The sequence below is a fragment of the Engystomops pustulosus genome, chromosome 6, assembly GCF_040894005.1.
Source record: "Engystomops pustulosus chromosome 6, aEngPut4.maternal, whole genome shotgun sequence".
Taxonomy (NCBI): domain Eukaryota; kingdom Metazoa; phylum Chordata; class Amphibia; order Anura; family Leptodactylidae; genus Engystomops; species Engystomops pustulosus.
Genome location: NC_092416.1, coordinates 183,461,214 through 183,474,717, shown reverse-complemented (window position 1 = coordinate 183,474,717; position 13,504 = coordinate 183,461,214). Strand labels below are relative to the sequence as shown.

The 13,504-nt window shown below is 45.7% G+C and overlaps 2 protein-coding genes and 1 long non-coding RNA gene across 3 annotated transcripts in view; 2 read left to right on the top strand and 1 right to left on the bottom strand.

Annotated features, from left to right (window-relative positions):
• Positions 1–13,504, top strand: part of LOC140065435 (uncharacterized) — a 255,509-nt gene that overhangs the window by 219,913 nt on the left and 22,092 nt on the right. The gene's annotated exons all lie outside the window — the stretch shown is intronic.
• LOC140065422 (oocyte zinc finger protein XlCOF29-like) lies at positions 4–1,004 on the top strand. The gene is made up of 3 exons (XM_072113044.1): positions 4–121; positions 568–648; positions 775–1,004. Exons 1-3 carry the CDS (start codon positions 65–67, stop codon positions 997–999), a joined length of 363 nt encoding a protein of 120 aa, XP_071969145.1. The 5' UTR covers positions 4–64; the 3' UTR covers positions 1,000–1,004.
• On the bottom strand, positions 3,610–5,806 carry LOC140065452 (uncharacterized). The gene is made up of 3 exons (XR_011847918.1): positions 5,761–5,806; positions 5,559–5,674; positions 3,610–5,151 (listed from the first exon to the last, which is right to left on the bottom strand). It is a non-coding gene; the product is annotated as an uncharacterized lncRNA (long non-coding RNA).

The following is a 13,504-nucleotide window of genomic DNA, read 5'->3' as shown; positions in this document are numbered from 1 at the left end:
CACAGGTCCTATAGCTTCTCCAGCAGCTCAGAGCCTGATTTCTCCCAAACATGGGGCTGGTCACATGACTATGACATCATCACAGGTCCTGTCACATGTATCTGGAGCTCTGCAGGTAGAGGTAGGTGTGTAGTCACTTCCATCTCTCTGGCTTGGGGTTTCCTCCTGGCCAGGGGTCACATTAGGAGGTTGGTCGGTACCAGAACCACTGCGGGTCCATACACAGCATCATGTGAGGACAGGAGAGGGGACTCCCAGCATCATAATCACTATTAAACTGTAACTTCATTTCAGAGGAGCCGCAGTAGTGCCGGGAAATGTCACGTATGGGTCATGGTTTCCATCCTGAATATTTCTGTCTGAATTGGCCCCGAACACTAATTCATGAAGTTCTCTACTAGATGTCAGGATGTTACACAGATTTCGTCTCCATCATAGAGAAACTCACATTCTAATCCATAGAAGATCCAAAAACCATCACTAACCATCAGGATCTCCTCCGTGTTTTCTTATGTTGATTTAAATTTACATTATATTTTATATGTTTATATCTTTTCTTATCTTCAGGATCAGACAATGGACAGAGACAGGAGGATGGAGAGAATCTTCCAGCTCACCCTAGAGATTCTCTTCTATATTACTGGAGAGGTGAGAGATTGTGATGAGGTCACATGACATCATTATCTATGGGAATAACAGATGATAGGACTGGAGAGGTGAGAGATTCTGGAAATGTATGGAGGGAGATTTATCAATGTGTCTCTCCATAACCAGGATTACACAGTAGTGAGGAAGACCTCTAGTGGGCGCTGTCAGGCCCCTGTGTATGAAGGACGGGGGAGAACCCTGAGCCCAATCTCGGCTCCTCCACCTCACCCCCTGATACATGATGACATCAATGAGCAGAAGATCCTAGAAGTCACCCACAAGATGATGGAGCTGCTGACTGGAGAGGTGACACTGCTGGGAATGCTGGGACATTATACAGTAACGCTATGAAGGGATCTGGGTGATGACGGGATCATTGTGTGTGTCAGGTTCCTATAAGGTGTCAGGATGTGGCTGTCTATTTCTCCATGGAGGAGTGGGAGTATTTAGAAGGACACAAAGATGTGTACAAGGACGTCATGATGGAGGACCACCAGCCCCTCACATCAGCAGGTAATAGACAGGACTAAATCCACACGTCCTTTCATTATCTGTATGGAAAGAAGGAATTCAGTCTCTGGATGTTTCCTACAGGTAGATCCAGTAAGAGAACATCACCGGAGAGATGTCCCAGTCCTCTTCTTCTACCACAGGATTGTTCAGAGGAGAAATATGTCCCACAGGATCATCAGGTACCAATTTAGTAATGGGCAATTTAAGTTCAAGGGGAATTTAATGTAAAATGCCCATTACTGTTATCGCTCTTGATTTGGTGACTTCTTACGATATTTGTTCCTCAGTTTGTGTATCAGGGTGAAGATGTGAAGAATATTCCTGCCCCAGAGACATATGGGAGGGGCGATGAGCGATGTAAGGAGGAGATTCCTACAGGTAACTGCCCAGGTGAGTAGTAACCACTAGATAAAGCAGAGACGAGTGATAACACAATACACAACATGGAGACACAGGGGCACATTTACTTACTCTGTCTGCTGGAGTTCACCAAAAGTGCATTGTCCGTGTATAATGCCCTGTGCCGCGATTCACCAAGATCATGCGCCCAATATCCTGCATGTGTCGCTTCCCCGCTAAGGTCCCTGATGTTCACCATCTTTTTTTCCTAGTGAATGTAAGTGCATTGGTTGCGACACAATTTTAATCTTAAATCCCGCACTCTGTCTGATTCCGTCGGATCGTCCGATGGCCCAGACCCCAATTTCTGTCGCATCAAACCCGGCGCAAATCCCCAAAACCATGAACAGTCTGACGGAAATGCTGTCCACGGACCCTTAGTAACCCTTCAGGGGATGTCTTAATTTTTGATGTACAAAAATTTTAATTTATCGTTGAACCAAAAAACCCATCATCATAACCAGCCAAACTCTCTCTATTTCCATGTGCCGCAGTCTATACTACATTTGCCAATCCCACTATTTTAACCCCTTATCACTGACACTAGTTTTCAGCTGAATGACCAGACTTGATTTTTCAAATCTGACATGTCTCACCATAATTGGTTCTAACTGTGGAAGCTTTAACATATCCGGGTGATTTTGAGACTGTTTTCTCATGGCACATTGTACTTCATGTTTGTTATAAAATTTAAGTGATACGTTTTGCGTTTCATTCTGAAAAAAAGTGGAAATTTGGCAAAAGTTTGTGAAAATTCTTTATTTTCCAAGTTTGAAATGTTCTGCTTTCCAGACAGGAAGTAAAACTACCCAAAAAGCTCAACCCTCAAAGTATGTAAAACATCTTCTATTAAGTCTATTAAACTTTCAAGTGTTTCAACAATATGCACCTGCGATTTAGAAACTTTTGAAAATACATTTATTTAGGCCAAAACTGACAGTTTCAGAATAAATTAAATGATGAAACGCACTGCAACGTTTGATGCCCAATTTTTCCTGAGTACACTGATACCCCATATGTGGTGGTAAACTGCTGTATGGGCGCACGGCCGAGTATAGAAGGAAAGGAGGCGCCACTCACAGCAGATTTGTATTGTCACATTGTACCACCTATACATGTTTATTTTTTTTGGTAATGTGAACATATGAGGGCTTATTATTTACGATGTATAGATAATTCATTTTGGGAGTCTATAGCTTATTCATGAGATTTTATTAACTATTTCAAGGGGACACAAACAAAATCATCAATTTTTATTTTGGATTTTTAACATTTTTCCCCCCTGTTCGCCGTAACGTAAAAAAATTATATTTTATCTGTATTCTCTGGTTCATTACGAATGCGGTGATACCTCATTTATATACCATATGTACTCGTGTATAAGCCGAGTTTTACAGCACAAAAAAATGTGCTGAAAAACGTTCCCTTGGCAATACGAGTAAAAAATAATTAAAAATGGACTAAAAAAATAATAAACTTATATACTCACCCTCCGATGGCCCAGATGCGCAGCACTGCTCCTCCGATGTCATTGCGGCTCCTCTTCTGGCTTCCCGGCTCCTCTTCTTGCTTCAGCGCCCGTCTTCTGTCGTCTTTAACATCAGCAGCGGCGTGTCATACTAGCGCCGCCCGGGAGAGAACGATGGCGGCACCCAGCATGATGTTAAGGAAGACAAAAGACGGGCGCTGAAGCAAGAAGAGTAGCCGGGAAGCCAGAAGAGGAGCCGCGATGACATCGGGGGAGCAGCGCTGCGTATCGGGGCCACCGGAGGTTGAGTATATAAGTTTTTTGGTTTTTTTTATACTGGGCAGGCTGTATACTACTGGGGCAGGCTGGGGTGGCTGTATACTACTGGGGGCAGGCTGTATACTACTGGGGGCAGGCTGGGTCAGGCTGTATACTACTGGGGGCAGGATGTATACTACAGGGGGCAAGCTGTATATTATAGGGGGCTGGCTATATACTGGGGTGTAAGTACCAAATTCAAGTATACAGAACCACAATAAAATTCTAAATTCATCAAAAGTAGATAAATTGAACAGTATATCTTTATTTCTATTTGTACACAAAACTGGCAATCAACAATCAATATTAAAAACATCCCATAAAAACAAAGAGTGGTGGTGGTCAATACAATGATCAATATTTGGCCATATTAGGCATACAAGTAAAACAGGGAGAAATATCACGGTATAACCAGAGTTCAGAGCCTTAACCAGGCATTCTACACTATCTATTCATACCACAGTAAGGAGACTCCCCGACCACCACCACAGCACCCCGACGCACGTTTCGCCGTCACTTCCTCAAGGGGGTGTGCTGTGGTGTGGCCCGTGTATGGCAGATATATACAGGTAAGACCGTCCCCATAATTGTCAAATGGCCAATAGAATTCACCTACTGACCTGTGGTGTATAAGGATGGATCCGGTAGCCACGCGTGCGCATCCCCGCGGCACTGACACACACATCCGGAGGTCGGGCCGGAACTCCGCAAGACAAATGACGCGCAGCACTAGCGCGTCATCGTAGTACGGAGCCCCGCACTCGCCAACAGGATGCGCATGCGCCCCGCGTGAATGCGCTGCCGCCGGCCATCTGTAATATGGGCGACAATGAGGGCAGCCCTAGGATCGGAGCAATAAATCAATGGAGTCATATCCCATTATGATGCTAAAAAGATGAGACTATGTATACCCGTCAAGAGTATTGTCATGAAAGTGTTCCATTATAATTCATACATGCATCTTCTTCGCTATAAATACAATACATTATACTTTATTAAATGGGTGAAAAAAGTGACCAGTGCTAAAAATAAAAACTACAAAAAATAAAAATAAAATAAAATAAAACCGTGACTCGTGATGTGATTGTGCTGTGCACTAAAAGTGAGAAAAACGTAGTGAGACCGCACATTACATATAACAATACCATATTATATAAATCATTTACTATATCATCCATGATTAAAAACCAACTTTATACATGGAAATTGTGGAGTAACATGATGAAGTGTATTTTCAAAATATTAATATTTTTATTTTTATACTACCATATATGTGAAAAATAGGTAGGTATATAAACTAGTGTATGTAAGTGAGTAAAAAAGTGTCTCATCCTATTTTGATAACAACTCAATAATAGAAGTTCCATTTAAAATCCTGTCATAACGACATGGATAGAAATAAGAGATACTAGTGAAGGCAATACTAACGTTCTAATAGGTCAATCAAGTGACATTATAGAATGAATAAAGTGCTTATAAGCAAAAATTGATTTGTGAACTAACATTAGTCCAAATATATACATTAAAGTGCATGCGTGTCAATGATAAAGTGTTGTAGTGCCTAATATGAATGCAATGTAATTACGCTGAATAATGGAGAAATAAAAAGTAATGCAAGCAGGAGGAGAACGTCCCCCCATTTAATCATATACATAAGATCATGTCAAAAGGACATATACGATGGAACACCACCATGAGGAAGCAACGCAAAATCAATATGCGTAGGATGAATTCAATTAACGGATGCTGTCAAATCCGAATAGATGAATATTCAATCCCTTGGGACCAATTTTCCCATAGGGGTCCTAAGGAAAACAAAAGCAGAAATACAAATATTAAAAATTAAGAAGAGGCTCCAAAAACAGTTGTCAACCAAGTACAACCTGAATATAAAATTACCACACACTAGGCCACTGTTGCAGATGTATGTACATGCAATTAAAAATTACGACTGAGGGCCAAAGTCATATAAAAGGGGAGAAGGAAAGTTTTTCATTCAATCCGTTTGGAGATGTAGTATTCAACTTCACTATCCATTTTAGTTCGATTCTCTCAAGTTTCTTGAAGATGTCCCCCCCACGGGCATTCAAAACAATCTTATCTATACCGAATGCCCTCAAGTCTTGCCATCTACTCTCATGATGTTCAAAAAAATGTTTTGGAACAGGTTTAAGTTTGGCAATCTTTTCAAGGTCTGTGGGTGAAAGTTTACCTGCTGAACGGATGTCTCCAATATGCTCTTGAAGACGAATTTTCAATTGACGTGTAGTCATGCCAACATATTGCAGCCCACATGGACAGTAGATGATGTAGACAACCCCAGTGGTACTACAGTTGACAAAATGAACAATATTAAAACTCTGCTGCCCTACAGAATCTTGAAATGTTTTTCTTTTCGTAATATGTGGACATACCGAGCAGTGCCCACAAGGGAAGGATCCCCAGTCAGGTCCCTTGGATGCGCATCCTGTTGGCGAGTGCGGGGCTCCGTACTACGATGACGCGCTAGTGCTGCGCGTCATTTGTCTTGCGGAGTTCCGGCCCGACCTCCGGATGTGTGTGTCAGTGCCGCGGGGATGCGCACGCGTGGCTACCGGATCCATCCTTATACACCACAGGTCAGTAGGTGAATTCTATTGACCATTTGACAATTATGGGGACGGTCTTACCTGTATATATCTGCCATACACGGGCCACACCACAGCACACCCCCTTGAGGAAGCGACGGCGAAACGTGCGTCGGGGTGCTGTGGTGGTGGTCGGGGAGTCTCCTTACTGTGGTATGAATAGATAGTGTAGAATGCCTGGTTAAGGCTCTGAACTCTGGTTATACCGTGATATTTCTCCCTGTTTTACTTGTATGCCTAATATGGCCAAATATTGATCATTGTATTGACCACCACCACTCTTTTTGTTTTTATGGGATGTTTTTAATATTGATTGTTGATTGCCAGTTTTGTGTACAAATAGAAATAAAGATATACTGTTCAATTTATCTACTTTTGATGAATTTAGAATTTTATTGTGGTTCTGTATACTTGAATTTGGTACTTATGTTTTGGTTAGTATAGGGACCTTATGTGAATACATTGTAAGCGTTATCCCGATTGGTAATACACAGGGCCGGATTAAGGATGGTGGGGGCCCCTGGGCGCAAAATCTGGTGGAGGCCCCCACTCAGTGCAGCGTGCATACACGTCCTCCTGCTCACTATCCACTATCCCCGCAGTAACACAGCTACATACAGCCGCCTTCCCCCAATAACACAGCTACATACAGCCGCCTCATCCCTAGTAACACAGCTACATACAGCCATCTCGCCCCCAGTAACACAGCTACATACAGCCATCTCGCCCCCAGTAACACAGCTACATACAGCCGACTGGTCCCCTGTAACACAGCTACATACAGCCGCCTCACCCCCAGTAACACAGCTACATACAGCCGCCTCATCCCCAGTAACACAGCCACATACAGCAGCCTCACCCCCAGTAACACCGCTACATACAGCCGCCTCACCCCCAGTAACACAGCTACATACAGCAGCCTCACCCCCAGTAACACCGCTACATACAGCCGCCTCACCCCCAGTAACACCGCTACATACAGCCGCTTCATCCCCAGTAACACAGCTACATACAGCCGCCTCACCCCCAGTAACACAGCAACATACAGCCGCCTCATCCCCAGTAACACAGCTACATACAGCAGCCTCACCCCCAGTAACACCGCTACATACAGCCGCCTCACCCCCAGTAACACAGCTACATACAGCAGCCTCACCCCCAGTAACACCGCTACATACAGCCGCCTCACCCCCAGTAACACCGCTACATACAGCCGCCTCACCCCCAGTAACACAGCTACATACAGCTGCCTCGCCCCCAGTAACACAGCTACATACAGCCGCCTCATCCCAGTAACACAGCTACATACAGCCGCATCATCCCCAGTAACACAGCTACATACAGCCGCCTCACCCCCAGTAACACAGCTACATACAGCCGCCTCATCCCCAGTAACACAGCTACATACAGCCGGATTACCCCCAGGAACACAGCTACATACAGCCGCCTCCCCCCAGTAACACCGCTACATACAGCCGCCTCATCCCCAGTAACACATCTACATACAGCCGCCTCACCCCCCGTAACACAGCTACATACAGCCGCCTCACCCCCAGTAACACAGCTACATACAGCTGCATCACCCCCAGTAACACATCTTTGTATCTACCTTCACCCCTACCAGATATGCAGTCCCATTTAACATACACCTCAGCTCGCACCAGACATGCAGCCCGCAGTTTATACAATTACACACATTTATACACTGATATATACACACCTTTATAAACACACATAAAGTTCTACACTCGTATGCTTGCACCCATATATATACAAGTATACACACACATTTATGTACCCATATACATTTATACACTAATACACAGAGTATACACAAACTCACACACACATACAGTATATATACATCACACATACGGCATACACATTATAAACAATATATATATATACACACATACAGTATACACTGACCATATATACATATACATGCAGTGTAAAAACACCATATACACACATGCTGCATATACATATGCCCCTATAGAAAGGGGGGGGGGGTGCAGAGACTCACCAGTCCTGGTAAAAGACTTGTATATACACAATATCCAAAAAATTGAGGCAGCACTCCCAAGTCAAAGTGAAAAAATGGAAGGGTTTATTCACAAACCGGCGACGTTTCGGTGTTTATCACCTTTTTCAAGCTTGAAAAAGGTGATAAACACCGAAACGTCGCCGGTTTGTGAATAAACCCTTCCATTTTTTCACTTTGACTTGGAAGTGCTGCCTCAATTTTTTGGATATTGTGTATATATATATATATATATGCATATATTTAAATGTGCACATATATATGCTTATACAAATATATGCGTGTATAAATACAGTATATTCATCTATACACAGCATTTACATATATACACAGTAGATGCATATATACATAGTATATACACATATACACAGTAGATGCATATATACATAGTATATACACATATACACAGTAGATGCATATATACACATATACACAGTATATACAAATATACACTTTATATACACAGTAGAATCATATATACACAGTATATACACATATAGACAGTAGATGCATATATACACATATAGACAGTAGATGCATATATACACAGTATATAAATATATAGACAGTAGATGCATATATACACATATAGACAGTAGATGCATATATACACAGTATATAAATATATAGACAGTAGATGCATATATACACATATACACAGTATATACATATATACACAGTATATACACACAATATACATCATATATACACACAGATAAATAAATATGTAATGTATACTTACCATTTTAGGGTGTTCGACTGTCCCGTCAGGAGGGTGTTCAGGCGGGGGGGAGGGGTCTGAGGACGGCTGCTTGTTCCAGCGGGCGGGCGGGGGTAGGGCTGGCATCGGGGTCCTTGCGGAGATTGACAGCTTGTTCGGGGGGGGGAGGGCGGAACGGAGGACGACTTCTTGCTCCGGGGGGGGGGGGGGGGGCGTGGAGCGGAGGACGGCTCGGTGTTCCAGCGGGGGGGGGGGGTGTCGTTCTGAGCGGAGGATGGCTGGATGTTCCGGCGGGGGGGGGGGGGGGGCGCGGGGAGCGGAGGTTGGCTCGATGTTCCAGCGGGGGGGGGGGGGGCGTTCTGAGCGGTGGATGGCTGGATCTTCCAGCGGGGCAGCGTTCTGAGCGGAGGACGTCTCGATGTTCCGGCGGGGGGGGGGGGGGGGGGCGGATGAAAGTTTCAGCGGGGAGGAGTGGAGGATGGCTGTCTGTTCGGGCAGGAGGTGGGGTGGCGGCGTGGGGATGCAAGGTAAGGATGCTTGTTCCAGAGGGGGGGGGAGCGCGAGCGGGATTCCGAGCGGGCGGGGATGCCTGGCAATGCAGCGGGGTGGGCGGGAAGGTTGCGGACGGCTCGGCCATGCAGCTGAAGGGTGGGGAGGCGTAACTTGTGCCGGGGGGCGGACATGTGGGCGGGCAGGCAATGCAAGGGGATATGCGTGGAGGTGGTGACGGGCGGACGACTAAGGGAGGCGGCGGCGGAGAAGTCAGGGACCGGGGACGCGATCTGGTGGGGGCCCCCTGGGGGGGCAAAATGGTGGGGGCCCCGGGGCTCGAGCCCCGGGAGCCCCGCCTATAATCCGGCCCTGGTAATACATATATACTGGGGTGGTCTGACCAATGCATTTCCCACCCTCGGCTTATACTCGAGTCAATTGGTTTTTCCCAGTTTTTGGTGGTAAAATTAGGGGTCTCGGCTTATACTCGAGTATATACGGTAGTTTTTCTTATCTTTGCTCAATTTTCCTGAGCAAAACCAAAATTGGACAAAATCGCATTGTTTTTACTATTGACAAATTTTTAGGGCCATAACTTCTGTATTTTTGTCAGATCTGATTGAGGGCTTATATTGCGAAAAGAGTTGTTCTTTTAAAGGGAACCTGTCACCACGAGACCCATTTTTAGCACTCCCTCTCCCCCCCCCCCCCCCCCACAGAGGATAGTACAGGCAGTCCCCGGGTTACATACAAGATAGGGTCTGGAGGTTTGTTCTTAAGTTGAATTTGTATGTAAGTCGAAACTATATATTTTATAATGGAAGTTCTAGACAATTTTTTTTCTTTTGCCCCAATGACAATTGGAGTTTCAAAATTTTTGGTGTAATTGGACCAAGAATTATCAATAAAGCTTCATTACAGACATCTTACAGCTGATCATTGCAGTCTGGGACTATAGTAAAGCATCAAGAGAGCTTCAACAGAGGTCACAGTGGGCAGAGGGGTCCGTCTGTAACTATGGGCTGTCTGTAAGTCGGGTGTCCTTAAGTAGGGGACCGCCTGTATATACACTGCCAAAGTGATTTTGTATTAAAAATTGGTTTTACAGAAAAAAAAGATATGTTATATTGTACCTTTCATTAGCATCTGCTGTGTGACTAGGCAGTTGCCTATTGGGAGGGGGTGGAAAGGAGCAGTTCCCCCCCCCCCACCCTTGGGGAACAGCTACTCCATGTGACCTTTTAAAAAATATATGAAAACACCCATCACTTGGCTTAGCAATGCCCCATTGCTCCTCTACAGCCAATCCCGAGTGTGGGGAGTTATTCATATATTTGAAAAGGTCACATGTTTCCCAAGGGTGGGGGGGGACTGCTCCTTTCCAGACCCTCCAAATTGGCAACTGCCTAGTCACACAGCAGATGCTAATGAAAGGTACAAAATAACATATCTTTTGTTCTGTAAAACCTATTTTTTTTTATACAAAAACACTTTGGCAGTGTATGCTCTATGCTCTGTGGGGACTGGGGGAGTGGTAAAAATGGGTCTCCTGGTGACAGGTTCCCTTTAAGTCGTATCATTAGGGAACGTAACTTTTTTTGATCCCTTTTTAGAACATTTTTTGTGAAGGTGTCTGATATCCAATTTTTTATTATGGGAAGTTTCTCGAGGTTTTTTTTTTTTTCGTCGTTCACCGAGCAGGTTCAATATTGATTTAAATTTATTGTACAGATTGAGACGGAGGCGGTGATACCAAATCATAATGCTGAGCATGCTCAGTTACATACAGCCGGGTCCTGCCAGGAGGCGGAACCCTGCGGGGTTGCAGCAGGAGGGATCGGATCCCACGGTAAGCACACAGTGGGGGAGTCCGATCCACAGTGGGAAAACTTACATGCCGCGGTCATGCTTGACTGCGGCGTGTAAGGGGTTAAACACCCGGGATCAGAGTTTTTCTGATCCCGGTTGTTAGTGTCGGGTCTGGGCAGTGATATCACATCCCGACATGGCACTTGCAGGACCCTTAATGACCGACCTTAAAAAGCAGATAGGGCGGTCATTAAGGGGTTAAGACAGTTGTATCATCTTCAGGAACCCCATCATAACTCTCCAAAACCTGAACTTCGCACTCAATTTCTTATGACTCTATTTCTTTAAGAACCATTGAACACAATCTCTCATGCAATAGCACTTTCCTTTAAAAAGCACTTACTATCCAGGTAGCTACTCGTAGTGCATCTGCAAAATTAGTGATTGTATCCCATGAATTCTTCACCCACGTCACAATCTTGTGTATTGTGTAAATTATTTTCTAATACTATTGTAGGGCGTTGTCAGGCTCAGGGGTTGTGGATCCTCTGGACCACTGCAGATGATGACACAAGCCACTACCAGGGACCGGAGTCTAAGTGGTACCCGGTTTTCACCACAGCCTGCTGCAAATCGGGTTGGACTAGCTGCGACGTGGTACCACCAGGTCGTTCCACAGGCGTGACTTGTCTGCAGTGGCGGCCAAGATCGAGGTACAGAAATGGCAGATAATCTCGTAGTCAGGTCCAGGAACAAGGTCAGGGCAGGCGGCAGAGATGCAACTTCAGAGTCCAATCCGAGGTACTGGAACACGGGCACACAGGACACAGCAGCATGGAGGAACACTGGTAACACAGGAACACGGAGGGGTCACGTGTCCCCGTCTCCTAGGGGGCTGAGCCCAGGATCCGGTACGGGGAAAGGTGAGTGGCGGTGGTCCCACGCCTGCGAGCTGCTATATGTACCCCCCCACACCCCACCCCACCCTTCGGCCTATGCCTCCTCTTAGGCTGGAGAAATTTCTGTAGAAGAAGATCATGGTCCAAAATGTTGTCTTCAGGCTCCCAAGATCTCTCTCAAACCTCTTCTAGTCAACCAAGAAGAACCGCTTACCCTTCACAGTCTTCATAACAAGAATCTCCTTCACCTCATAGATGTTTGAGGAGTCAGCCACAGGAGCTGGTGGAGATACTTGCCGGGAAAAGTGATTCAGCACAACAGGCTTGAGTAGAGAGTCTTGGAAGGAGTTCAGAATGCGCATGGTGGAAGGAAGAGGCAGCTTGTATAACACCGGATTTATGCAAGACAGAACCTCGAAAGGACCAAAGAATCGTGGGCCAAGCTTGTACCCTGGAATCTTCAGCTGGATGTACCTACCGGATAACCAAACCTTGTCACCAGGAGGAGGCCTGCGTTTCTTGCCAGCCTGGAGCTTGGTACGGGTGGAAGCTTGCAACAATGAAAGGTTAGTCTGCTCCCAGATGGACTTCAGGTCACGTACCAACTCCTCAACAGCAAGAACATCTGTGGACACAGGCAGAAGAAGAGGAGGGCGTGGATGCTGTCCATAGACGATGAAGAAGGGGGTAGAACCAGAAGTTTTGGAGTCCAGGGAATTATATGAAAACTTCGCCCATGGCAATAAAGCAGACTAGTCATCTTGGTGGGTAGCCCAGAGTTTGTTTGACTCTCTCTACCTGTCCATAAGACTGTGGATGGTACGCAGAAGAAAAGTCCAGTTTCACCTGCAGCTGATTACACAGAGATCGCCAGAAGCGAGAGACAAACTGAACCCCTTGGTCTGAAACGATGTGCAATGGAAGTCCATGCAGCCAAAAGATGTGGGTGAAGAACAGGCTGGCAAGGCTTGGAGCAGACGGCAGACCTGGCAGCAGGACAAAATGGGACATCTTCGAGAACCGGTCGGTTACCACCTAGATGTCAGTATTCCCAGAGGGCGATGGAAGGTCCGTGACAAAGTCCATGGCCACGTGAGTCCACGGGTGGCTGGGTATCGGCAACGGCATCAGGAGACCAGCAGGTTTGAGGTGTGATGGCTTGTTACGAGCACAGGAAATGCAGGAACTCACAAAATCCTGCACATCTTTGGCCAGGTATGGCCACCAATAGTGAAGGATATAAGGGCTACAGAACGCTGCACCCCAGCCACACGAGAGCAATGTCCCTAAGTCAAAACTCTCCTCCGAAAGGCAGGTCAGACATACATCTTGCCTGAATGGAGCTGCCGAATGTCCACTGGAGCGGCCAGAACCAGCCGTTCAGGAGTAATAATGTAACTAGGAACAGGATCAAAAAACACACCCAAGGTGTCGATTCAGCTCACCCCTTCCTGTTGCTCTGTCACTGATACTGTGCAGGTGCTCGTGGATCAGTGTGAAGGCTGGAACACGAAGACGTAGTGGAAAGATTATGCCGGCACTTGCTCCACAGACTTGCAAGACATA